The following is a 23,961-nucleotide window of genomic DNA, read 5'->3' on the forward strand; positions in this document are numbered from 1 at the left end:
ATGGTGGCGGGGGTGGGGGGAGCCGCGGCCGGGGTCGGGGGTTACCTGCAGGTCCAGCAGCCCCGTCAGCAGGGCCTTCCCGGCATGGGCTGCGTTATTCAGCAGGTCCTCCCGCTTGATGATGTTGATGACCTCGGCCAGCAGCAGGTTCTTAGACGGGTCCCCCAGCCAGGTGTTAAAGATCCGGTAGGGCTGGAACGGGGCGTCGGAGGGGCTCACACACAGGCAGACCCTGGAGGGCCCCCTGCTTCCCTCAGACACACCCGTCCCTCCTTTAGGAGAGAAACGAGCCTGGCGAGCATCGACCAAGCTCAGGGAGGGCAACACACGGCATCTCCCTGGGTTCTTTCCTACAGCTAGGGGCTGCTGCTGGGGAGGCCAAGCTGGCCCACGCCCCGGGCAGTCCCTCGGTCCTGGGGAAGCCGCGACAGTTGGCCCGTAACTACGGTGACCTCACTTTATACAAAGGAGCCAAGTCTGAGAAGGTACGGGATTTGTCCCAGAAAATATGGTGGTGGAGTCAGGAGAGGCTCGATGGCCACTCACCATGACCGCCCATTTATTCCTCTATGAAGTACGCAGGTGTTAGGGGAGACACCGAAAACACACTTGCAGCCTCCCTTGCAGACAGGAGTGGCCGTGTGACCAGATCTCAGTCAAAGTGTTAGAAACAGAAATATTGTGGGATTTCTGGGAAGGCTGCTTTCTAAAGACAAGACGGGGGCCACTTTGTCCTTCCCTCTTTTTTTCTTCCTTCTGCTTGGAATTGGTATGTGATGGCTGGAGCTCCAGCAGTAATTTTGGATCATGAGGCAACCTTGAGGGTGGAAGTCACAGGCAGGAATGGTAGAGGAAAGGGTCCTGGGTCCCTGATAACTGTGTGCCTGTACGTATGAGCATCCCCGTGGATACCCGGCAGTACAGTGCAGTGGTTTAGAGCGTGGGCTCCATGTTTGAATCCTGGCTTTGTCACTTCACAGGCTATGTGACCTTGGACAACTTACTTAACCTCTCTGTACCTGATTCCTCATTAGTAAAGTAGGAGAGAAAAATAACACCTACTTGCTTAGATTGCTGGGAGAATTAAAAGTACTGGGCCGGCCACAGAGCACGTGCTCAGTTCACGGCAGCAGCTACCAACACTATGGTATGGGCACATGGGAAGCAGGGGACTGACGGTGGCTGCGAGGAAGTCGCCCTGCACAGAGCTGGGTGAGCATAACCACTGGCTAATTACATGGGTCAGGAGTGGTGTGACCCGGCCAGGGTCCCCTCTGCTCCTGGTTTGGAGGAAGAGCCAGGGGTGGTGAGCCAGGGGAGGGCAGGCGGCTACTCACGGCGTTGGGCCTGAACTCCTCCTTGTGGAAGAAGCCCCCGGTCATCATCTTCTTGCTGAAGGTCATCACATCCGCCGGGTCAGCCAAGCCCCAGTGCTCATGGGCCCAGAACTTGCCGGTGCAGCCGCCTCCTGTCTGGACCTCATCCACCAAGAAGGCACAGCCGTGCTGGTCAGGACGGGAGACAAGGGGCACATCAGCACCCACCACCGAGGACCAGCCCCGGACCAGCCTGGGACCCCGCGTCCACCCAGAGGCACGCTGCCTTCTGGCCTGTGGACCAAGCCCCCGCTCCTGGGCCTGCAGAGCAGCTCTGCCGCAGCGGGGTCTGAACCTGTCCTCAGACTGCTGAGCTGGGATAGGACCGTCACTTTAGGACGTCCTGAACGGAAGCGTGGCGGCGCTGCATTGGGCTTCAGGCCGCGCAGGGTCTTCTTCCTCCAGCAGAGCAGCTGACGCCTGCCTCCCAGGCTCCAGCTGGCCTGTGGCCAGTTCTGCTCACCACCCCGACTACTACTTGCTGAGAATCTGTGTTTAGAGCAACTCATCTTACTGGTTAGATGTGCCAGTTGCACATGTAAACACGTGGTATTAACCTAGAGTCTGCTCATTTGGTGTCTGTTGAGTGGACCACACTGGGCTGCAAGAGGAGATGGGTCTGGAGAGAGACAAGGAGGAGGCCGAGGCCTTCTCTTGATGGGGAACATCCCTGACTAGCTGGCAGGGTGGAGGCTGAGCCTGCAGTGAGGTTTTATGGAGAAACTCCCTCCCTTCCTGCCTCCAATACCGTGAGGCCACCGGGCAGCCTCTGACCTTCTGGACATGGGCAAGGATCCCAGGGCTAACCCTTTGCTCTGGAAAACCCACTGCAGAGGGCCCATGGCCCCGACAGGCCCTGTGCCCTGTGCACTGACCTTCCTGGAGATGTCTCTCAGCTTCCGGAAGAAGTCGTCGGACGCGTGGTTGTCTCCGCCCTCAGACTGGATGGGCTCCACGATGATCCCGGCCACCGTCTTCTTCTTTTTCCGATATTTCACGATCAGATCCTCCACCTGTGTTCCCAGGGGACAAGTAACAACAGTTGGCGGGAGCCCCAGAGCAGCATCTGTGGGTGGGCAGGTGGGTTCCACCCCCTGCCCCCGAAGCGATGCTAAACGTGTGTTCATCGCATCCATTCAGAGCCGCTCGTGTGGGTGGGAATGTGCCCGACTTGGGCCTGGTGCTAGCACCTGGTGGAGAAACTCAGGGCGCTGGTCACGGGGGGGTGGGGGGGGGTGGGGCTGAATGAGACCACTCAGCACAGGGTCGGGTGTAAAGAAGGGGTCGCTGCTGCCACCGCTGTTGCTACAGGGTCATTAGTGTGAGACCATTACTGGTAAGAGAGTCTCTTCTGTGCAGATTCTCGGATACGTATTTGTTTTAAAACCTGTGATTTCTAGAAAAACTGCAATGATGTGTAGTTAAATATTTCTATTGGACAGGGCTGAGTGGCCTCCATTGTCTTGTCTCTTTTATTTGCCACAAGTACCCAGCACCCAGCACCTTGCTTCCCACCCAGGACGTGTTAATTATTAACTGAAAAGGATGACAAGTCTAAGAGGCTGACCAGCCTCAAATCAGCCTCTTTTGAGCTCAAATTCCAAACCTGAAGAGTTTCCAGCTTCTTTTCCCCAGTGAAGACTCTGTCCAGTGCCTAACATGGAACCCCAGTATGTGGAACAGATTAAAGGATGGCTGCTGGTTGCGACGCTGCCCGTCCCCAGGCCCTGGCCTGCCCCTGCTGCAACCCCAAAGCAGCCCCAGCACTTGGGAGAAGGCTGGAAAGCGGTGGGCTCCAGGGTCCCTGGCATCCACTTTTTCTATGGGCTGCGCCACAGCCTCATAAAGTCTGTCTTTTTCTGGAGTCACGAAGCCTGCCCCCAAAGAAGCTTAAACGATAAGGTATCAGTACCCGAAACAGGGAGATGGATGCCAGGAGGCAAAATCAAGGTGTCTCATTACTTTTCCTGATGTGGAACGTTTGGGACACAAGGTGTCTGTCTCCGCGTCCCCCCCAGAGACTGCCACGAGGGTCCCAGGTGAACTCTGTGCTCCTCCTCCCCGGGGGTAAGGAGACGGGGCGGGAGAATGTGCACGGTCCCGGGTTACCTCTTCCAGGCAGCGGGCTTCTTCTTGCTGGTTCTCTTTCACAAACTCTTCCAGAGGGTATTTCAGCCGTGGGAACGGAGCGATGGGCCAGTCGAAGGAAGGGATGTCGATCTTATGAATAGCTTTGGAGTGTGTGGTCGCTAAGCATCCTGGGCCAGCAAAACAGAAGGTGGTTGGCTTGGGGACGTAGGAGGAACAGTCTTTGAAAAGGAGATGACAGGCAGTGCAGGCCACGTCTTCCAACACCCAGGGAGGCCTGCTGCCTGCAGTTCCGGTGACACCCCGAAGCTAAAGCAGAACCCGTGGGCCCGTGTGTGCGTGTGCATGTGTGCGTGTGTGCATGTGCATGTATTCTACTTTCTGAATCATCACAGATGAAGCCCAGGCTTTGGAGGCACGGAGCCAGGGTTTAAGTCCTGGCTCTGCCACTGGATGGCCTTGGGATGTTCCTTCTTTTCGGCGTCTTGGTTTCCACGTCTGTGAAGTGGGAATGACAATCCCCAACCCCCGCTCTGCAGAAACGGCGTGGAGTCAGTGAGACACCGCTGAGCTACCCAGGCATCCCGTGTCAGTGAGACACTACGTGAAAACTGTCAGGGTGGGAGCTACGGCAAGCGTCACTACGGTTGCTGCTGTCACTCATACCCTAACTGCCACCGGGGGATCACGCCGGGTCCTCCTTACCCATGGTCCTCCCGTGGAACGCGCCCATGAAGGAGAGGATGCTGTACTCGGGGCAGCCGGGGGCCTAGGACCAAGAAACGGTGGTTGTCAGTCGCTGCTGTAGGGATGGGGGCTGTACTGTTGGCCCTGCACACCTAGCGGAACACACGTGCATTGGAAGAACCGCGCTCCCTTCTCAGGACCAGGTTACAGACTGAGCCCGCAGGTCTGGCATCCAGCCCATAGGCGTTTTGTTTTGCCCATGAAGTCAAGTAAAAAATTCTTTAATCGAGAGATTTAATATAAGTATCTAAACTTCTGGCTTCTCACACGCTCTGCATCATCTGGGCCCCTTCTCCTCCCGTGGCGAGAGCAGGTGGCTGAGCACAAAGGCTGGGCGAGCAAGCTGCCCCGGGCCCAATGCTGCCTTAAGCCCCGACATCCCCTGCTGGGCTATGGGGGCTTTGGAGTTTTGAACTCCTCGTGCCAGCAGACTGCTCTGGCTTCCACTGTTCCAGGGGGGCCGGGTGCCTCCTGGGACACGGGGCTGGACCAGGCATCTCACCAGAAGTGCTCCAGGCCCTTGGAAGGGGTCTGCGGGGCTGTGGCCTCCTCCTACAGCGGCTGCCCTGGGCTCGGGAGGGACGCAGGAACTCCCTGCCGATGGCACAGCAGCCTTGTTTCCCAACCCCTTAACCTGGCCAGACCCGTTTCCAGTGGCTTCAGGCCGACTCTGGGCTGCAGAAGTAACCCCGGGACCCAGGGTTGCTGGGAGGCGCACACAGTGTTTTCTCAGGCTGGCTCATCTCCAGGTCCCTGAGACCTCCAGGAAAGCACCCCCTGCCTCCACACAAACTCTGGAATACCCTCCTGTCATTTTCCTTGTTTGCCCCGATGCAGCCACTAAATGTGAGCAACGGGATCTAAAAACGTTGATGGAACAAGATGCCCGTGGGTGTCGGATGAGACTGAGGGTCGGCACAATCCACTGCTTTCAAAGATGGCCAGAAGGAAAAAGAAAACGCTTAAGTTTGTGCAGGTTTGTATGAACACAGAGAAAGGGGTAGATTAGGAAAAAAAAAAAATTAAGGAAGCATGCAAAGAAACCAAAAACAACCTTACCACCCAGAGGCAGCTCACTGTAAACGTATTAGCAGGATTTCTTCTGGTAATCTCTCGTGTACTTATTTACGTGGTTGACAGCACAGTGTCTGTGCGATTTACCTCCACTGTTTTCACTGAATTACAGCACGTATGTCTCCAGGCCAAGAGAAACCCTTTGTGACTATTTTTGCTGTGGGTATGTGCAGGGGGTCACTGAGTATAGTGGCTCTTGATTTTTTTTTTTTTTTTTTCAGCAGACACTTCTGTCTAAATCACTGAATGAGGGAGGACAGGCCTGGTCTGGTTGAAGCTGGCTGGGGAGCTTGGCATCCACCCACCCTGTTCTCCCTGTACCCCCACCGCCAGCCCCCGCCTCCGACACCAGCTTCTTTGGCGCCTCTTTGGACCGCTGGGGTTCCATTTGGAACCCCTACACTCTGTCCCCCATCCCCCGTAACTGGATATACAAGTGGTTCCCAATCTTTCCCGGTTATCACGACTATAAGCGCCAATGGGGAGAATGCCCCTGTACGTGCCTCTGTGCTGACATTTTGGATGATTCTAGAAAGTATATTAAAGGCTCCTCAGTCAAATTCAGGCAGCTGTCCTGGGAAACTGATGAGTGCTGGCCAGGAAGGGCCCCACTCAGCCCTGATGCCAGGGGGATGAACCAGGGAGTGGGAATGCTTGGGGATCCCTCGGTAGGGACACAATGTCTGTGCGCCTCCCAGACATCTGTGTGGAAGCCTTCACCCTCACTGTGATGGTGTCTGGAGGAGGGGCCTTTGGGAGGTGGTCAGGGTTGGGGGGGTCCTGGGGGTGGCATCAGAGCGCCTGCACATGAGGCACCTGGGCACATGAGGACACGGTGAGAAGGCACCGTCTATGAGCCATGCAGAGAGCCTGTCCCAGGGAACTGAACTGAGCTGCCCCTAGGACTCCAGCCTCCTGAACTGGGAGAAAATACATCTCTGTTGTGGAAGCTGTCCAGCCTGAGCTCCCCGAGAGCCCGGGGTCCATCAGCCAGCACCAGCTGGAGGGGCTGTGGCAGCTGTCCCATGGCCTGGGCAGAAGGGCCCGCCGTGCTTACCTGGTTGATCATGCACGTCTCCAGCTCCTCTTTGGAGAAACCTGTTTGACCCCTTTCCTTGTTCTGACAAAACACAACAGACGAAATCTCAGACTCCCTGGGGGGAGAGGGGCTTCCACTTTGTATGCAAACCCACGTTCAGTTTGGATCCCTAGCGAGTGCTTTCTCGGGGCTGATCCTATACACTGCCTGGTGCACCTATGCACCAAAGCACGAGAGGGTTCATTGTGCTCGCAGCAGAGTAAGTAGAGGAACACACAGGTGCATTATTCTTCCATTGGAACAACTAAGAGCTGCTGAGGTGTGTTATGCCAAGGAAACTAGTGTAATTACACTGGGTAACTCAGCTCCTTACACCACCCACCATGGGATGTTTGGGAAGCCCCATCCAGGCAGTGGCCCTCTCTGGGTTTTAACCATGGTCACTGCTGTTCCGTACTCCGGCCGGGTAGGATGCACAGCTGGACAAGGGGCGAGTGTGTGGCTGGGGGTGGGGAGCCCGTGTGTACGTGTGTGTGTGCGTGCACATGCTCATGCCCCAAACCTCACCCGGTACCATATGAAGATCGTCTTAAAGGCATTTTCATTGGAGCAGGAGCCGCAGGACATGGTGATGAGCTGGGACATCCCTTTGGGAGCCACCTGCAGGGAAAGACAGTTGTGGGCTGGCTCTGTTTTGACTTCCACCTGGCCCTTGCTGGTGCTGAACTTCTGCAGAGGTGCACGCTGGACGCTGGAGGCTGTGGGGAGCTGGGAGGGATCCAGGAAGGTTCCCGAGAGCAGGACTAGGAGAGCGGACTTGGGCTCTTCCAGGGGGGTGGTGAGAAGCCCAGGAAGGCCCTGAGGCTGGAGGGCAAGGAGGACAAAACCACAAAGAGCAGCCCAGACTGTCCTGCCTGGCACCACAGCCATCCCCTGAAACACCCACATTTTACGGTGGGAAGTTGAGGTTCAGAATGACCTTAATTGTTGCAACCACGAAAACCGAAATGTTGGGAAGGGTTGAATAACACGCAAAGCTCCGATCAAGCAATAGATATCAATCCCCCCGGTTCCTTTTTCCTGCGCACAAGGAATCCCTTCTTCTCTTCAAGAGGAAAATTAAAAATGCCCTTCATGAAAGAACCAGCACAAGAGCAAGACTAACACCCCCATCCTCAAAGGAGTGGGTCTGGATCCTCTCCTCCCCCTGCGGGCACCCCCTCCCAGAGACCGGAAGGGCCTCCCTGTGGGTCCCAGCAGGTTGTCCTCCCACCCGCCCTACCCCTGAACTCACCGAGAGCAAGGACTCCCGCAGCTTCTCCACGAAGTTCTCAGGAGGAAGGATGCCCAGGGCAGGTCTGTTGATGAATGTGCTCTGCAAAAAGGCAGGAGACCCACAGTGACTTCTCAGCCCTGACCTGGCTCCCTGCCGGCCAGAGACCAACCGAGCTATTCACAGCGGGTGTGTTCAGGTGGGCGGACGGTGTTCGCTAGGTGCTGGCAGCAGCTGGCTTCCCTGCACCGTCAGAGAAATCTGCTAGGATCGCTCCACGTGTAAGAAGTACCGTGATATTTCCTGGTTGCGGTATTGCACTATAGTTCCGGAAGATGCTACCACTGGGGGAAGCAAAAGTTGCAAAAGTACTATTTTTGCAACTTCCTGTGAATTATGATTAAGTCACAATTTTATGATCATAATTTTGTAATTCTAATTTTATACACTGTAATTATGATCTAAAAAATCCACCCATCCTAATGGCTCAAAAACAAAGAGTGGACACTAACACGTGCTGGCGACGGTGCAGAGCACCCACGACCCTCGTTCACAGCTGGTGGGAACAAACTGGGAAGCGGCGTGGCGGTTTCTTACAATGTGGAACACGTGCCCTTGCACACGCACGCACGCGTGCACACACACACGCCCCGTCACTCGCCAATTCCACTCCTAGGCATTTACCTAAGTGAAATGAAAGGACGTGATCATCCGTGAATGTTTATGGTGGGTTTTATTTTTATTTGCCCCAAACTGGAAATGACCCGCACGTCCCCGCATTGAGGAAGGATAAGGGAATGGGTATCTGCACACCACAGAATATCCCTCAACAATAGAAGGAACCATCTATTACACATGTGGGGGAACACAGGGGCAGCTCAGTCATGATGCTGAAAGAGCCTGGAGTCAGAGAGGCACATGCCCCACTGTCCCCTTCTTAGGATATTCTGGAAAAGGCAAGACTAGCAAGAGACAGCAGCGCATGGTTGCCAGGGGCTGGCCCGGGTTGGGGGAATGTCTGGGTGCTGAACTGTGCTGTGTCTGGATTTTTAAAAATTGTGGTTAAAAAAACAACAGGTGACATAAAACGTACCCGCGTAACCATTTCTAAGGGTACAGTCCAGCAGTGTTAGGTATGTTGTCACGCACCCATCCATGCATCTGCAGAACTTTCTCATCTTACAAAACTAGGACTCTGTCCCCATTAACCACCGACTCCCCATCCCTCCTCCCCCCAGTCCCGCAACCACCACCGATGTTTCTGTCGCTAGGACTCTGACGACGACTCTAGGTCCCTCGTCTAAGTGGACTCACACACTGGCTTTAGTGACTGGCTGCTTTCACTGAGCATCATGTCCTCGGAGTTCATCTGTGGTGCAGAGTGACTCAGGATTGGTGAGGCTGAATAATATCCCGTCGTATGGGGAGACCACACTGTTCTATCCATTGATGGACACTCGGGGTGCGTCCAGGCCTGGCATCTGGCACGGTGCTATGAATGTGGGTGCATGAAGGTGCCTGGATTTGGGCAGCGACTACACGACTGTGTGTTTGTGAAACCCACAGAGCTACAGAGCACAAAGGATGGGTTTTACTACATGTAAATTATACTTTGATCAAAAAAAAAAAAAAAAGGGGTGGGGGAAAGGCATTAAGAGGCAGTGTTGGTCCTGGAATTTCCACACCGAGCCGGGCTTAGGAGAGCCATCTGATCACGATGCAGGCTGCAGCTCTTCAGAAGTGGGATGGGAGGAGCATGAAAGAACCAGTGTTAGAAAAATTACCTGACTCCCTATATATGTTGGTGTTTTATTCTAATTTTGATAGATGTGGGTCCAGAGGAGTATTTCCCTCTGCAAGGGAGTTGACAGTGCAAATCTGATTCCAAATGGGCACTCGCTTCTGATAATTCGAAAACGAGGGGGCCTGGTGGCCTCGGAGGTGAACCTGCCTGGCCCTAGTGTTGGTCAGCTCTGCCCTGTGACTTTGAAGCAGGATTGCAGGCCGAGGGAGCCAGCGCCTCCAAATTTCAAAAGAAAAGGGAAATGTAGATTTCAATGGGAAGTCACCCCACTATAAAATGCTGGCCAGAATTCTCTTAAAACAACCTCTGACCAAGGGACAGTCCCACACTCAGGTAGCTGCATTCTTGAAGAAAACCAGCCTCTCCCTGCCTGATGGCTTCAAAACACAGGCGTGGCCACTAGCTGCCCAGACAATGACAAGTTGGAGGCACATGCCGGGCCAAGGGCCCCAAGCCTCCCTACAGGCTTGTGGGGCTGCAGAGACGTGCTTTAAAGTGAGGATAAAGGAGAACATTTAATTCTGGAAAGATGCAGACCCCGTGGGGTGAGTCTGTGGGCTCAGATGGAATAAGGCCAGAGGCCCCCTCCCCTGGAGATCCTGAGTGCCCCAGGCTGGGGTCGGGAAGGGTCCAGGGAGGCTCTGCACAATGCGTAAACAGCGAGGTTCCCAGGAGTGGATCTGGGTTTTAAAAAGGGATTGTGCTGAATGCATCCTGGACTGGATCCCGGGAGCAGGAAATGGACACTATTGGGGAAAGTGGGGAAATCTGAACGAGGTCTGCACTACACAACGTGCTAATTTCTTAGTTTCGACAAGGTGCTGTGGGGAGAGAGGTGTCGGCACCGGCGAACTGGGTGAAAGGGAGGTGGGCACCGTCCCCACCTTGTCTGGGCACCTGAAGCTAGTCTATGGTCGCATCACCTCGTTAAATGCACAGGTAATGACCCGGCCTGGGGGCTGCTCAGGTTCCTCTCTTTCAGACGTAACCAGTGCAGTCATCTTAGGGCAAATCCAGGTAGCGCTCGCTGGACAGGGAGGCCTCAGATGCGCCCTCCTGGTGGCTCTGGAATTGGGCTCGGATGGCTAGAAATCGGGGCGGATTCATACTCTTATTTTTTTCTGCTTTGTGACCACCTGGGTGAGTCTAGGGTAAGTGGCTGGGGACGTTAACCCTCCTCACTGTAGAGCTGGGAAGACCAAGGACCAGAGAGGTCAAGCAACCCGCCCCAGGTCACACAGCAGGTTGGAGCAGAATCAAGACTCCGAGCAGGCTCGCTGACTTCAGAGCCACTCCTTTGCCAGACACGGCGGGCAGCCTCTGCCTGAGAACGTTAATGCAGGATATGAGTCGGCCCAGTGCAACCCAGAGAGACCTTGGCTGGCCTGGAGCGGCCTGGAGCGGCCTGGAGGGGGATCTCCTTTTGCTCCAGCTGTTAGTGGGGCTCCAAGGAAACCAAGCGCATCGTGAGGTCAGGGTCAAGGCGAGCTGCTGTCACAGGCAGTGGGGGGAGGGGCTCACGGAGGGGAGGGCCGTGCTGGCTGGTAGCCTGACTGCCTTTCTGGGGCCAGGGAAGATGTGGGGGTGGTGTTCTTGTTCAACAAAGCATGACATTAAGAACAGAGGGTATCTGGGACATTGGGTAGCAGAATCAAATGAGGACAGGTTTCTAGAACCCTTGCTGTCAGGCTCAGCAGTCCTAAAGCACAGTGTGAAGAGAATGGGTTTTGGTTTAAGAGGCTGTGCAACCTGGGGCATAGGGTGACCTCTCTGGTCTTCAGAGTCCTTATCTTCCAAAAGGGGGACGTCTCCCTTGCTGCCTGTACGGAGCCAGTGATGCATCAAAGTGCAAGATGAGGCAGCAGCTCAGTCTAGATGAATAGCAGACAGGCCAGGAGGTGACGGTGGCGGCAGGTGTCTGACTGGACCAGGTCAGCAGTCCCAGGTGTCATCGATGTCAGGCTGCACTCATCACTCAGCGCAATGACTGTGCACTGATCATTTAGGAACTGGGCACTGTAACGAGTGGCCCTGGTGACACAAGAAACTGGAACTGGGGCAGGAACCCAGAAATTGGATCCAGGGGCCACTGTTTCATTTTTTTGCAGCCACATGAAGTAATTACATTGGAGTTTGAGGGTGATGTGGTTGGGGTACAAAAGGGTTGATTAGCCCCTTCGTAGGACTACAATGACCTGGCAGGAACCTGTCCTCGATGGGCAAAGTCCCATAATCGCTGCCGAGTGCATCTCTAGCCAAGAATCTGGAAGACCCACCATGTCAACCAATGGTCCACCAGCCTGGTGCCCCAGGTGTACCCCCCTGAACTTAGGGCAGCTCCCACTTCTCTGAGACTGTGCCCAGGGGCTCCTTTCACTTGGCCGAACCCAGACTTCTGCAGGAGAACACCGTCAGCACAGACCCTGACCTCGCCAGCACCCAGAACAGTGCCCAGCACGCAGGAGGTGTTCAATCAATAATTGATGACTGAACAAATGTCAAGAAATGAGGCTGAAGAAGCAGGAGCCAAACCACCAAGGGCTTTGCACCTGAAGTGGGGGAGTTGGGGTGCATCCTGGAGGCAGTGGGTAGGAGAAGGAATTCTAGGCAAGGCGCAGCTCGGGGGCGGTGAGCACGGGCCCTCCGGGGTGGGGGTGCTGGTGGAGAGGGGCTGCTGGAGACACGCAAACCAGGGCCGGCTGGACAGGGTGAGGGGTGAGAGGCAAGAAGGGGAGGGGACACGAATCCTGGCAGAGAAGGGTGGGGGCAGGGCATCCCCTGGAATCAGAATCCCTGGGCCCCGAAGTCACGTGTTTTCGGGGATGATTCTGCCTCCGGATGCAGCTGACACCGCAAATGTGTGTGACATGTTTGTTGACACAGTTTTTTCAGCACCAACTGCTGAGGCATCTGGGATCTGCACAACGTTTCGAAACAAAGCCAGGCTTTGAATGTAAACATCCCCATGGAGCCTCCCAAATGGGCTCGCCAGGCACCTCCAGGGGACGCCCATTTCTGCTCCAGCAGCCCCTGAACTGGGGGCCGGGGGGCGGGCGGGGGGGAGCGGGGTGCGTCAAGGGGGTGGGGGGAGCCAGGCCCAAGCCCCTCCCAGGCAGGGCGGGGACATCCCTCAGGGGAAATGTGGTTCTCTCCTGTCACCTTCAAGTCTGACGGTTAAAAGGGGAGGGACTTCAAGCCTGGGAGCCGGGTCCCCAATGCGCCTGACCCCCACCGTCCACCTGGCTTAGATTTCTCTTCAGGAGCCCCACTTGCTGTGTCACTCTGAGTAGGATGATGGCCCCGCAGTGACACTTGGTGCAGGCGAGGACGGGGAGGGGGCGCAGTAGGGACAGGCTGGTGGGAGCCGCTGGAGCTGCCGGAGCCACCTGCACGTGCACGCTGCCAGGCCAGCGCCAGGCCAGCAGAGCCCAGCGGCGACGCACGAACATGGCCACCAAAACCCAGGCTCTCCAACGTTCACCAGTGTCTGCATGGGGAAGCACCCAAAGGCCCACCGGCGGTAGGACGGGCCGGTTCACTGCAGGGATGCACACACGGAGGACGCTCCAATGGCCCGGGCACGGCTGGTCTGCGGCTACACACCGGGATGAATCACACAGACAGACTCAGAGGGAAATAGGCCGAGTGCGACCACCGGCTGCAGGACTCCGCTTACGAGGTGGTAAAGCGTGTTAGAGATGCACCTATGCCGTCAGACTTAAGGGGTTGGCAGCCAGGTGCGGGGCATGTTGTGGGGAGCAGGTGCCACTGAGGCATTCTCCCCGGGGGTGAAGCACCCCCCCCCTCCCCGTGACGGGAGCGCACAGCCCATTCTGAGGTCTGTGTCTGGCAGGGGACTTGTAGGCGCTATGTTGGCCTCCAGGAAAATGCCCCACCCTCTTCCCATCCCTGACGGGATTGCCTTACATGGCAAAGAGGATTTGGGTAGATGGGATTAAAAGTCCTTGATCAGATCAGATAGGAAGATTACTCTGGATTTTCTGGATGGGCTGAGTGCAACCAGGGTAGCCCTCTGTTAAGAGCAGAAGCAGGAGGAGGGCAGAGAGGACTGGCCCGGCACTGCTGGCGTGGAAACCCCGAGAATGAGTGCCAACAGCCCGAGTGAGCGCAGAAGCAGGTTTTGCCCCAGAGCCTCCAGCTTTGTGAGACCCCAAGCAGAGTGCTCAGCTGAGCCGCCAGACTCAGGCCACGCAGCAGCAGGAAACACGGAGGCACTGAAGTTACGCCACGGCGGAAACAACTAGGAAGAGAATGTCTAGGAAGGCTCCTTACGTAAGTAATAACGAAAGCAGAGCTGAGAGACACCGGGTTATATGGGAAGGGTCACCGAGCAGTGCACCTGGGGGGAAGCGCTGCTCAGCGTGTTATACTCAGTGTGCCCCCCAGGGGTCAGGGGTGCGAGTCTTAGGGCACCTCTACTTGCACTTCCCCCCCCCCCCCCCCCCCCCCCCCCGCCGGGGACGTGGCAGTGTCTGCAGGCAGGTTTGGTTCTCACAACTGAAGAGGGGACGCTGCTGGCCGCCACTCCGAGCATCCCCATGCCCCGAGACTGACATCCGGCCTATGTGGTCCCTACATCTACACCCTGTCCGGTCCCTGCGGCTCCGCTCTGGCCACCTGTCCTCTTTCTCTCCTTGTCCTCACCATTGCTCTCCCTCCCATTCCCTTCTCCCTGCAGGGGCCCTGGAGGCTTCTCCTCCTCTTCAGTCACTTCCCTGGAACCCTTCCCTGACCCCCGGCCCCCTCAATCCCTGGAAAGCCCTGCTCCTGTGGGTTTTAGTCCCAGCACCTCCTCTCGCTGTGTGACCTTGGGCAAATCCTTGACTTCTCTGTGCCTCCGTGTCCTCATCTGTAGGATGGTGATGACAACGGGGCCCTGCCCCATGGACTTATCAACAATTACAGCTGCAAAGTGTTGAACACAGCATTTGGCACACATTTCACTCTCGATAGATGTCAACCTCTGCTGCCACCATCATTGTTTTGCACCAACACAGTACTGTCTGCCTCATTCTGGATGCAGATCCCTGCTCATGTGTGTGGTTAACTGACCATGGGGCAGGGCTCTGTGGTTTTGCTCACTAAGGCATTCCAAGTCTCTAGTGTATGGTATGTGCTCAATAAATATTTGTGGAATGAATGAAGGGTTGCCCAGTGATCCTCTGGATCACCACGAACACTGCATAACCCAGGACTCACCGCATTTTGAGGCTGTTGAACCAGTTTCAGGAGAGCAGGGTGGCTGTAGCCTGGGGAGAGAGGGCTCAGTTAGAGTCCTGGTTAGAGGGTCCTCGCGCCCCTCCCCCACGGCTTGTCACCCCCTCCCAATCCCTTCATGAGGGGCCTCTTTATCCCTTGCAGACAAGACCCATTCCTGGGGCCCACCCAGACCTCTGGACTCAGGATCAACTCAGGCCGCTGCCAGAGATCTTCCCAAATTCTCTAGTTGATCCTGACGCCCAGGTCTGAGCCGTAGGGGGTTAGACACAGACAAGGCAGTGAATGCAAGGCTGAGGCTCACTTCAGGACCGAGGCGAGTGTGATGAACTGTGGATGCGGCCCTCACCTTCCTCCCCCAGGCCACTGCTGGAGTTGAATCACAACACACATTTGCTCAGGAACCAAGCGAATGAATGGTGCAGCTTGTAACCTGTGACCCGCGCGCACCACCCTTTGTACATTCACTGCTTCCTAGAATCGACTGCATCGACCGTGCAGGCTGAGCCTGGGATTGCACGACAAGGCTCAGGATACATCCTTTGACTCAGCAGCTGGCCTTCTGTGTATTCGTCCTACACGCATGTACAGTGACCAATGCACACGCATCTTAACCGTGATGCTCTAGTATCTCCAGGTTTGAAAGCAACCTAACATCTACCAGGGGCCATGAGGAACAGAAAGCCTGCTGCATGGGATCCCTGGGTGGCTCAGCGGTTGAGCATTTGCCTTGCCTCAGGGAGTGATCCTGGGCTCCTGGGATCAAGTCCCAAGTCAGGCTCCCTGCATGGAGCCTGCTTCTCCCTCTGCCTATGTCTCTGTCTCTGTGTGTGTGTGTGTGTGTGTGTGTCTCATGAATAAATAGATACAATCTTAAAAAAAAAAAAAAAGAAAGAAAGCCCGCTGCACACAACAGATGCTTGGTCAGGGGAGGCATTTATCGTAAAGGAGGAGGGACACTTCACAGCACTGGGGCCAGAGTCCTGGGTCCCTATTTTCAGCTTCTGTTTATCGTTCCCAATCCTGGCAATGACTCCACTGGGAAGAGCAGGCCTGTGTGTGTCGGGGGGTGGGCACAGAGGTCAGGGGACCAGATTGGAGGACCCTCCAAGGCAGTGGCCAAGTATTGTGCTCGGTACACAGTAGCTAAGCGAACAAATGAGGTGGAGATCCAGCAACACGGGCAAGAGCCCAGAACTGTCGCAAGGGAGACCAGCCAGTGGGTCTTAGTGCAGGAGGCAGAGAGGGCAACTCCTGGTCTCCAGGATCACAATTTTTACCATGCATACGTTGTACCTATTTTCTTTAAACCAGTTCATTTTTAGTTTAAATAAACTTTTTTTTTTTTTTAAGATTTAGTTTTTTCTTTTAAGTACTCTCTACACCCAATGCGGGGCTTGAACCTACAATCCCAAGATTGAGAGTCACATGATCCACCTACTGAGCCAGTCAGGCAGCCTTAAATGAACTACTTGGAGGGGAGACTCATATCCCTTTGGTGAGAGGCCTGCCCAGGGCCCCGGGCCTAGGGCCTGCTCCACTCTGGCAGAGGAGCCTAGCAAGTTCAGAGGGGTGATAAGGTCCCAGCACTACCCTGGGGAGACTTTCTCCTCTGCAGCATCAAAGAGTGAATGACTTGATGAGCCTTGTGGTTTCACTCTGCCTGCTTGGAGGAGGGTGGACAGGTGTGTGTGCTGAGGCAGTGACCTGGGGGGCCCAGCGGGTAGAGCTGTGAGCAGCCTCCCTGCCCTCCTGCCCTTCTCAAGGGCATCCTAGGCCCAAGGCTGCAGGGTGCTCATTACTCAAGGAAGGAACAAGCACTCTGTGGGTTTTTTCCAACTGTATTTTAGCCAGAGGTCTTTCAGCTCTGGTTCTTTATCATGCTGCCTGGGTGTTTATGACTTTTCTGCCTCAGTAGATAAGCCAGTTCCAGGAAAAATCTTATTAAACCACAGATGCAGCTTGTCTTATTGACTTCAGAGGGAGAGATGAGAGCAGAGCTGGTCCCTCTGATCAGGGAAATCCATGCCTGGGCTTTTAATGTTGTGGGACCCTGCATGGCGGGGTGGGGTGCGGCAAGGCAGCCAACTGTGAGGCTGCTATCACAGAAGAAACTTTAGGAGGCAGAGGGCCTTTGGTTCAAATCCTTGGGCTCCTTGGACATGCTGGACAAATGCTGTGACCTTTTGAGACCTGGCCCCCACAGGAAAGCTGGAGATGATGTTAAAAGACCTACTGTGACAGGACGGTTGTAGGGTCTAATGGGATAGTGTGTAGGGTGCCACGCACGTGGCAAGTTCACAGCAGTTACGTTAGGAGAAATCATTTTAAAGACTCCAGATAGGGGAGAGAAGATGACCAGAGGAGAACTTTCAGAACTCCCCATGCTTTCTCAACTTCTGCTGGCCTGATCTCCCACATCCCCCCACACATTTGGCATCTGGATGGGGATGAAGACTAAGGGAGGCCCACAGGGGCTGGGGATGGGAGGACACAGAGCTAGCTGGGAAGAGAACGGCCTACAGCCCATGGCTGTTACAGGGTAGAGCTAGGATTTGACCCCGAGAACTCCAGAACTGGCCCTTCCACACCAATCTGGAATGCGAAGAAGGTTGTTCACAGAACCCAAAATGCCTTTGGAGACCATAGTGTGTCTGAATGATGAGCTGCCCAAAAGGAATGAGTCACCTTACTGTCTAATTGCATCTTAATGGGAAATAAATAGGGACTGGCACCATGCATGGAGGGACAGGCTTCACCCAATGAGACGCTCAGCCCACACACCATTGTGCGCAGCAGCTACCTGTGTGTCTGAGTCAGCCTTATCCATCCCATCGTCTGCCCTACTCTCCTCCAGCAGCAAGTCACGCTCTGTATGGCCCAGAGGTCAGCCTGGTGGGACAGACGCTGCTGATGCCCCCCACCGCTCACCTTGACTGGGCAGGCCACCCCTTTCCCAACTGCCTGTGTGGGGACCAGTAACAGCTCCATCCGCCTCTTTCTCTGGAAAACTGCCCTTGGTGAATGGAAGCCACTTTGCCCGAGAGATGAGCCATGTCCTTCCTGTTGGCAGCTGGAATGCACTGGAGTACAAAAAGGCCAGCCTCTTTGATGCAGTCAGGGACCAACTCTGGGGTGCAATTCATGCTCCAGAGCCCCTTGTGTGTCAGGCTATGGCTAGTCTCTGGCTGAGACCTCATCCTTCTTAGCCTTTCTCTCTTCCTTTCTGTCTCCTGAGACTGTGCCCTTAATAAGCAACTTGTACAGAACCCATGCCTCAGGCTCTTCTACAAGACCTAAGACAGTTGACATTAAAGGCTAGGGCCCCGCACACCTGGGCTCACGTCCTAGCCATGCTTCTTCTGCAAGCCAGGTCACCTCTCTGAGTTTTGCTTATCTGTCTACAAAATGGAGGTATTAATACATATTCACCCTGTGGGGTTTCAAGGAAGAGTAAATGAGAGAAGAGAAGTCACGTAAAGTCCCTATACTAGACCCTCTACCAATTACTTGCTCCATTTCTCTGCCCTTGAGGGAAGTGTCTGGCGGCACACAGGGATGTGCATGCTGGAAGGAACATGTAAAGTCTGGGCAGTCACGGCTAACAGAGAGGAGATACATATGAGGATGGATTTCTCAGCTCTTACCTATGGGGACAGAGGAGATCTGGGAGTAAAGGTCCAACATCCGGTTCCCATCCACGTCAACCAGGTAATTGCCTCGGCTCTCTTCATAATTGCAGAAAAAGTGCACAGCCTCTGCGTTCTTGGAGAAAGCAGGGACTGATTCAGGGTTGCTGCAATCCCCTAGATTCTCCATCTTTCAGGATGAAGCTTGAACTGGTGAAGTAAACCATGTCCTGTCTATTCAGCGGTTTCACAGAGGGTATCTGTGGGTGCTTACATGAATGGTTTGCTTTATGATAGTTTACTAAGGTGTAAGTTTGTATTTTATATATCACAAACAAAATAAATCTGAAGAAGATTCTGGTGTTAAGATAATGGTAAGCCTTAGAGCAACCATGAAGAAACCAATTATGAAAGAAATGAAATCAGCACATTAGAAGATATCCACTTACTGCAAAAAAAAAAAAAAAACAGAGTAAAAGAGAAACAAAAATATATGAGACATACAGAGAACAAACAGTAAAATGGAAGATATGAATATATCAATAATAACAAAACTGTCAGACTGGATAAAAAGATGCAACTATATGCTGTCTACACAAGGTGTACTCTCAGTTCAATACAAATAAGTTGAAAGTAAAAGAATGGAAAAAGATACATGATTCTTACAGCAATCCTAAGAAAGCTGAAATGGTTTATATTAATCAGACGAAATCAACTGTAAAACAAACAAAAATGTTTCTAGAGGTGAAGTCCACTTAAAAAGATGTAACAATTATAAACATGTAAGCACCTGAAAACAGAGCCCCAAAATACATGAAGCTAAAATGGGCAGAACTGAAGAAAAATATAATTATAAGAGAATAGCTAGCAGCTTTAATAGCTGGCTTTCAATAGTGGATAGAACAACCAGTCAAAAGATTAACTAGGAAATAAGACTTAACACTTTAAACCAATAGATCCCACACACTTATGGAACACTCCACCCAACAGTGGTTCTCCTCAAGTGCATGTGAGACATTTTCCAGGATAGACCAAATAAAAGCCTCAGTAAATTTAAAAGGACTGAAATCACACAAAATATATTTTCCAACCACAATAGAATGAAATTGGAAATCAGTAAGAGAAAGAAATTTGGGAAGTTCACCAAAATGTGAAAAGTAAACAACACACAAATAACAAATGAGTTGAAAAAGAAATCACAAGGGAAATTAGGAGAAAAAAGGTTTAGAACAAAATCAGTTGTATTTTTTTCTTTTTCTTTTTTTTTTTTAAGAGCCAGCACAGCCTAAGTGTTTGTGTCCCTAAGCTAAGTTATAATAGAGAAGCAGTGGAGAGAATGCTAGCTCATCCTCACTTACCTGAATTATATTCAGCTGTTTCATTAACTCCTGCAGGCAAGAAGAGCAAAAAGCATTATAGCAAGGACACACTCTTGCCAAAGAAGGTTCAAGTCTTTCATGTCTTTCCAAGTGTTGGGGCTTCTCCCCAGCCTTATGCCAATAACCTCATAGGTAATTAGTCATAGGTAATTTAATAATATTACAATTATTAAAAAATTGCTTAATATAAATAGTTGGCAGGAAACTATTCCTGCCAGCTACATTACCACTGTAAACAGAAATGTAGAAACTTGGAAGGATAGCAATAAAATAAAACATTAAAAATATTTAAGCTAAAGGTGTTTAGTGCTCATAAAACATAGGTTCCCCCTTCCTTTAAAAAAATTTAAAAAAAAAAATTTTTTTAAAGAGTTTTAATTTATTTATTCATGAGAGACACAGAAGGAGAGAGAGGCAGAGACACAGGCAGAGGGAGAAGCAGGCTCCATGCAGGGAGCCCGATGTGGGACTCCATCCCGGGTCTCCAGGATCATACCCTGGGCTAAAGGTGGTGCTAAACCGCTGAGCCACCAGGGCCCCCCCCTCTCTTTTTTTAAAAGTAGGCTTCACACCCAGTGTAGAGCCCAATATGGGGCTTGAACTCACAGCCCTGAGATCAAGACCTGAGCTGAGCTCAAGAGTCATATGCTTAATGGACTGAGTCATCTAGGCACCCTGGTTCCCTTTTCATTTGGGGAAAAAAGGCTTTAATATCCTGTTATAAAAAATAAAATTAACTGAAAATATAAACTTGCACATCAAAGAACCACTTGTAATTATAGTCTAAACACTCCAAAAACCACATGTACAAGTCTATACAGAAACTGGGAATTATGTATTGGGAATTGGGAACTAGTTGCTTTACTACTATATAGATTCAATCTCTAAAAATAATTCAACATAAAATCAACTTTAGCAATTGGTGTCATAAAATCATGTTTCCACATAAAAATAGAAATTAATGGGGATCCCTGGGTGGCTCAGTGGTTTAGTACCTGCCTTTGGCCCAGGGCCTGATCCTGGAGTCCTGGAATTGAGTCCAGCATCAGGCTGCCTGCATGGGGCCTGCTTCTCCCTCTGCCTGCGTCTCTGCCCCTCTTTCTCTCTCCCTCTCTCTGTGTCTTTCATTAATAAATAAATAAAATCTTAAAAAAATAGAAATTAATATTAATGACAAGAATATAAAATGATCATTCCAGGTATTTTCACCACAATGAAATTAAAATGCACCTCTCCTTCACAGAAATATGCATGAAAAATATCCCTTCTTTTGTTAGTAAAATGCTATCAAAATAACTACAATCACTTGCATTAATACATGAGATTTCCAGATTTATAAACTAATTGCAATAACACAAGGGGTATCTTCTGACAGTTAAAAAAAAAAAGACATTGTGGATAAAATCTGCAAATTGCCAAGAAAAAAGCCAATTTGTATTAAAAAGGTTTACATTGTTGTTTTTTTGATGCAAACATTAGAAATAGTATAGCGCATCACAAAACAGAATCAAGGTTAGTCAGCCTTCTGAAATGTGTTATATGCAGGTTTTGTAGCATCTCTGAGAGGTGCCAACCTTCCTCATCAGAGTCGTCTTGCACCTCTTCCATCTCACACAATAACATATACTCTAGGGATCCAGAGCTACCCAATGTGTCTCATATGCTGTGTCCTGTCACCTTGCACACCTGTCCACATACTGTTCCCCTCACCTGCAACAGAATGGCGCTCCTTTAGTGAGTTCTTCCTTTTTATCCTTCAAGGTCAAGATCAAGGGCCTTTGCTCTCCCTGTCCTGTGCCATCTGTCATGCCACGTTCTTCCATCTTGGTCAGATGTCCTGCCCCAGCCCTTCACTCTAGACTCCGAGCAAGCCATCTGACTTGCTTTGGCTAACAGAATGAGGTAGGAGTGATGGTGGACCAATGTGGAGCCTAGACCTCAGGAAACCCATTATGTGCTCTCGTCTGCCATCGCCATGAGGACGAGCCCAGCCCAGCTTGCTGGAGGACGAGAGACCCAAGACAAGCTTAGCCTAGACCAACCAGTGGCCAGTCATCCCCCAGGCATGTAGATGGGCCCGACGGAGCTGTCCTGCTAGCTCCCAGTTAACCCCAGATGCATAGGCAATCTGAACGCAACTGAGGTTTTGTGATTGTTTGTTACACAGCATTACTGTGACAATAGGTAACTGATACATCTCCTCTGAGAAGGCCTCTTTGACTTCTTGTGGCAGAACGGCCTCATTTAATGTCCTGCATCTCTAGTGGCAGGCTCTCTAAAAGCAGCTAAGAATGCAGGTCCCTATGCTTCACTGTGTTCTTACCACCTGGACCCCTTTCACTTTGTTCTTATGAACACCACTCAAGTGTGCTCAACTCACCCGAGATTTAGGCCCTGGGACTTCTGTCTTCATCAGGGGCCCGTCATAGTCAAATTCAACATCAACTTTGGCTGCGGCCTGACTGATGTGTCTGGAGCCTGTAATAAACAAAGATGATGAGAATCCCTGGTAACAGTAGCTGTAATGAGAATTCCGTCCTAACAGGTGCCTGATGTCTCCAGTGGAGACAGTGCCAGTGCCTCAACCCCATCCTAGTCAGACCATCCATGAACACAGACTCTGGCCAGACCTGGGCACCACAAAAACACAACAGATTAAAAACAAACAAACAAAAAAACCCCATGGGGAAGCCCAGTGCTAGCAAAGTTGTAGGCAAATAGGCATGCTCATGTCCTGCTGATGTATCAGCTAATGACACATTTCTATTCCTTTTAACTAAGCAGTCTCATTTTAGGATTCATCTTAAGAAAATAATGGGACCAGTACACAAAATGTAGGTTAAAGCTATTTATAATAATACTGCCTTTCAACAAGAAAACAACCTAAATGTTCAACAGTAGAGAGCAGCTAAACACGATATGACATATTCCACCATTTCATGGACATGGAAATTTTATTCTATTTTTTATTTTTTTGAGAGAGCATGAGCAGGGAGGGGCAGAGGGAGAGGGAGAGAGAATTTTATGCAGGCTCCATACCCAGCACAGAGTGCGATGTGGGGCTCGATCTCACAACCCTGAGATCACGACCTGAGTTGGAATCAAGAGTCAGACACTTAACCGACAGAGCTACTCAGGTGCCCCTGGAAATTCTGAATTTTTATGGACGTGGGAAGATGGCCATGGTATTACCATGTGAAAGCGCAGATTATAAAAATTATCCAAATGTTGTCAAAATTTAACTTATACCCAGATATATATCCCAATATATACATAAGCCAGAGTTTCGAGGCCTTAGCACAAATGGCATTTTGGGCCAGATAACTGTCGTGGTGGCTATCCCGGGCACTGAAGGATGGTGAGCTGCATCCCTGGCTCCACCCACCAGATGCTGGTAGCATGGCCCCTCGAGTTATGTCCCTAGTTGTGAGATTCAAAAATCACCGAGGAAGGAATAATCAAATGTCTAAATTCAGGTGGTTCCCCACTTATGTTTTTTTTGTTGTTGTTGTTTAAACAAAAGTTTGGGGCACAAGTCATTGGCTTGCACATTACTTTTGTACAGTAATTAATGCATGGGGGGGGGGGGGCTGGTCCCAGGCTCGACCCACAAAGGCTTCTGAGCTCAGCACATGGCTAAGATAAAGGGCAGCTCGGTCCCACATCTTGAGCCCTGGTTGAAAGAGGGCTGTGGTGAACCCAAGGTCAGTGTGGGGTGACTGACCCTGGGCACACATGTGGTGGCTGGGAAATGTTAGCTCCTCTTACTTGGGTTGCATCAAATAGGGAATCACTAGACATTTTGTGTAAGTCATCTACACCATCTCATTTCTCTTTATGCAACCCTGAGAGGCACATTGTTGCTTCTGTTTTATAGGAGAGAAAACCAAAACTCAGAGAAGCAAAGAATGTGCTAGGCTCTGTCCCTCCTTCCCTCTCTCGGACACACACACACAGCTTGCCAAAGTATACAAAACCATATTAGAAAACGCAAATTCATTCTTAATTTTCCATAATTGCTCTGGATATCAAAGAGGGCTTCTGAACTAATTATGCAACAAGCTGTAGCCCTTTGAACATAAAGTCCAGTTAAAATCTAGTGGTACTCTTATTTTAAAGCATGAAGCAGCCGGCTTCTATTGTCTTCTGTTTGATCTGAAAATGAAAAGGGAATCCCTACAGAGTCTGTTCTGTTAGCAGAGAGTAAAAGGTCGTGGAACATATTGATGACTTGTTTCTTACTGGTCCAAACTGATTCCAGCTAGACCTGTATGAAACAGGGACACATGTTTGTATAAAAAACAGTTCTGGACT

At 51.8% G+C, this 23,961-nt stretch overlaps 1 protein-coding gene across 3 annotated transcripts in view; it reads right to left on the minus strand.

Annotated features, from left to right (window-relative positions):
- ABAT (4-aminobutyrate aminotransferase) overlaps nt 1-23,961 on the minus strand; it is an 85,577-nt gene that overhangs the window by 8,401 nt on the left and 53,215 nt on the right. For all 3 annotated transcript variants that reach the window (XM_025416553.3, XM_025416555.3, XM_025416554.3), the window contains exons 3-14: nt 22,028-22,125; nt 19,627-19,656; nt 18,287-18,404; nt 14,622-14,671; nt 7,619-7,699; nt 6,892-6,984; nt 6,343-6,405; nt 4,170-4,233; nt 3,486-3,634; nt 2,252-2,389; nt 1,338-1,505; nt 46-192 (exon numbers count right to left, since the gene is read on the minus strand). In XM_025416553.3, coding sequence (XP_025272338.1) covers nt 46-192; nt 1,338-1,505; nt 2,252-2,389; nt 3,486-3,634; nt 4,170-4,233; nt 6,343-6,405; nt 6,892-6,984; nt 7,619-7,699; nt 14,622-14,671; nt 18,287-18,404; nt 19,627-19,656; nt 22,028-22,125 — 1,199 coding nt within the window. The remainder of the gene's footprint in view (nt 1-45; nt 193-1,337; nt 1,506-2,251; nt 2,390-3,485; nt 3,635-4,169; nt 4,234-6,342; nt 6,406-6,891; nt 6,985-7,618; nt 7,700-14,621; nt 14,672-18,286; nt 18,405-19,626; nt 19,657-22,027; nt 22,126-23,961) is intronic.

The sequence above is a fragment of the Canis lupus genome, chromosome 6, assembly GCF_003254725.2.
Source record: "Canis lupus dingo isolate Sandy chromosome 6, ASM325472v2, whole genome shotgun sequence".
In the NCBI taxonomy this organism is placed as follows: Eukaryota; Metazoa; Chordata; class Mammalia; order Carnivora; family Canidae; genus Canis; species Canis lupus.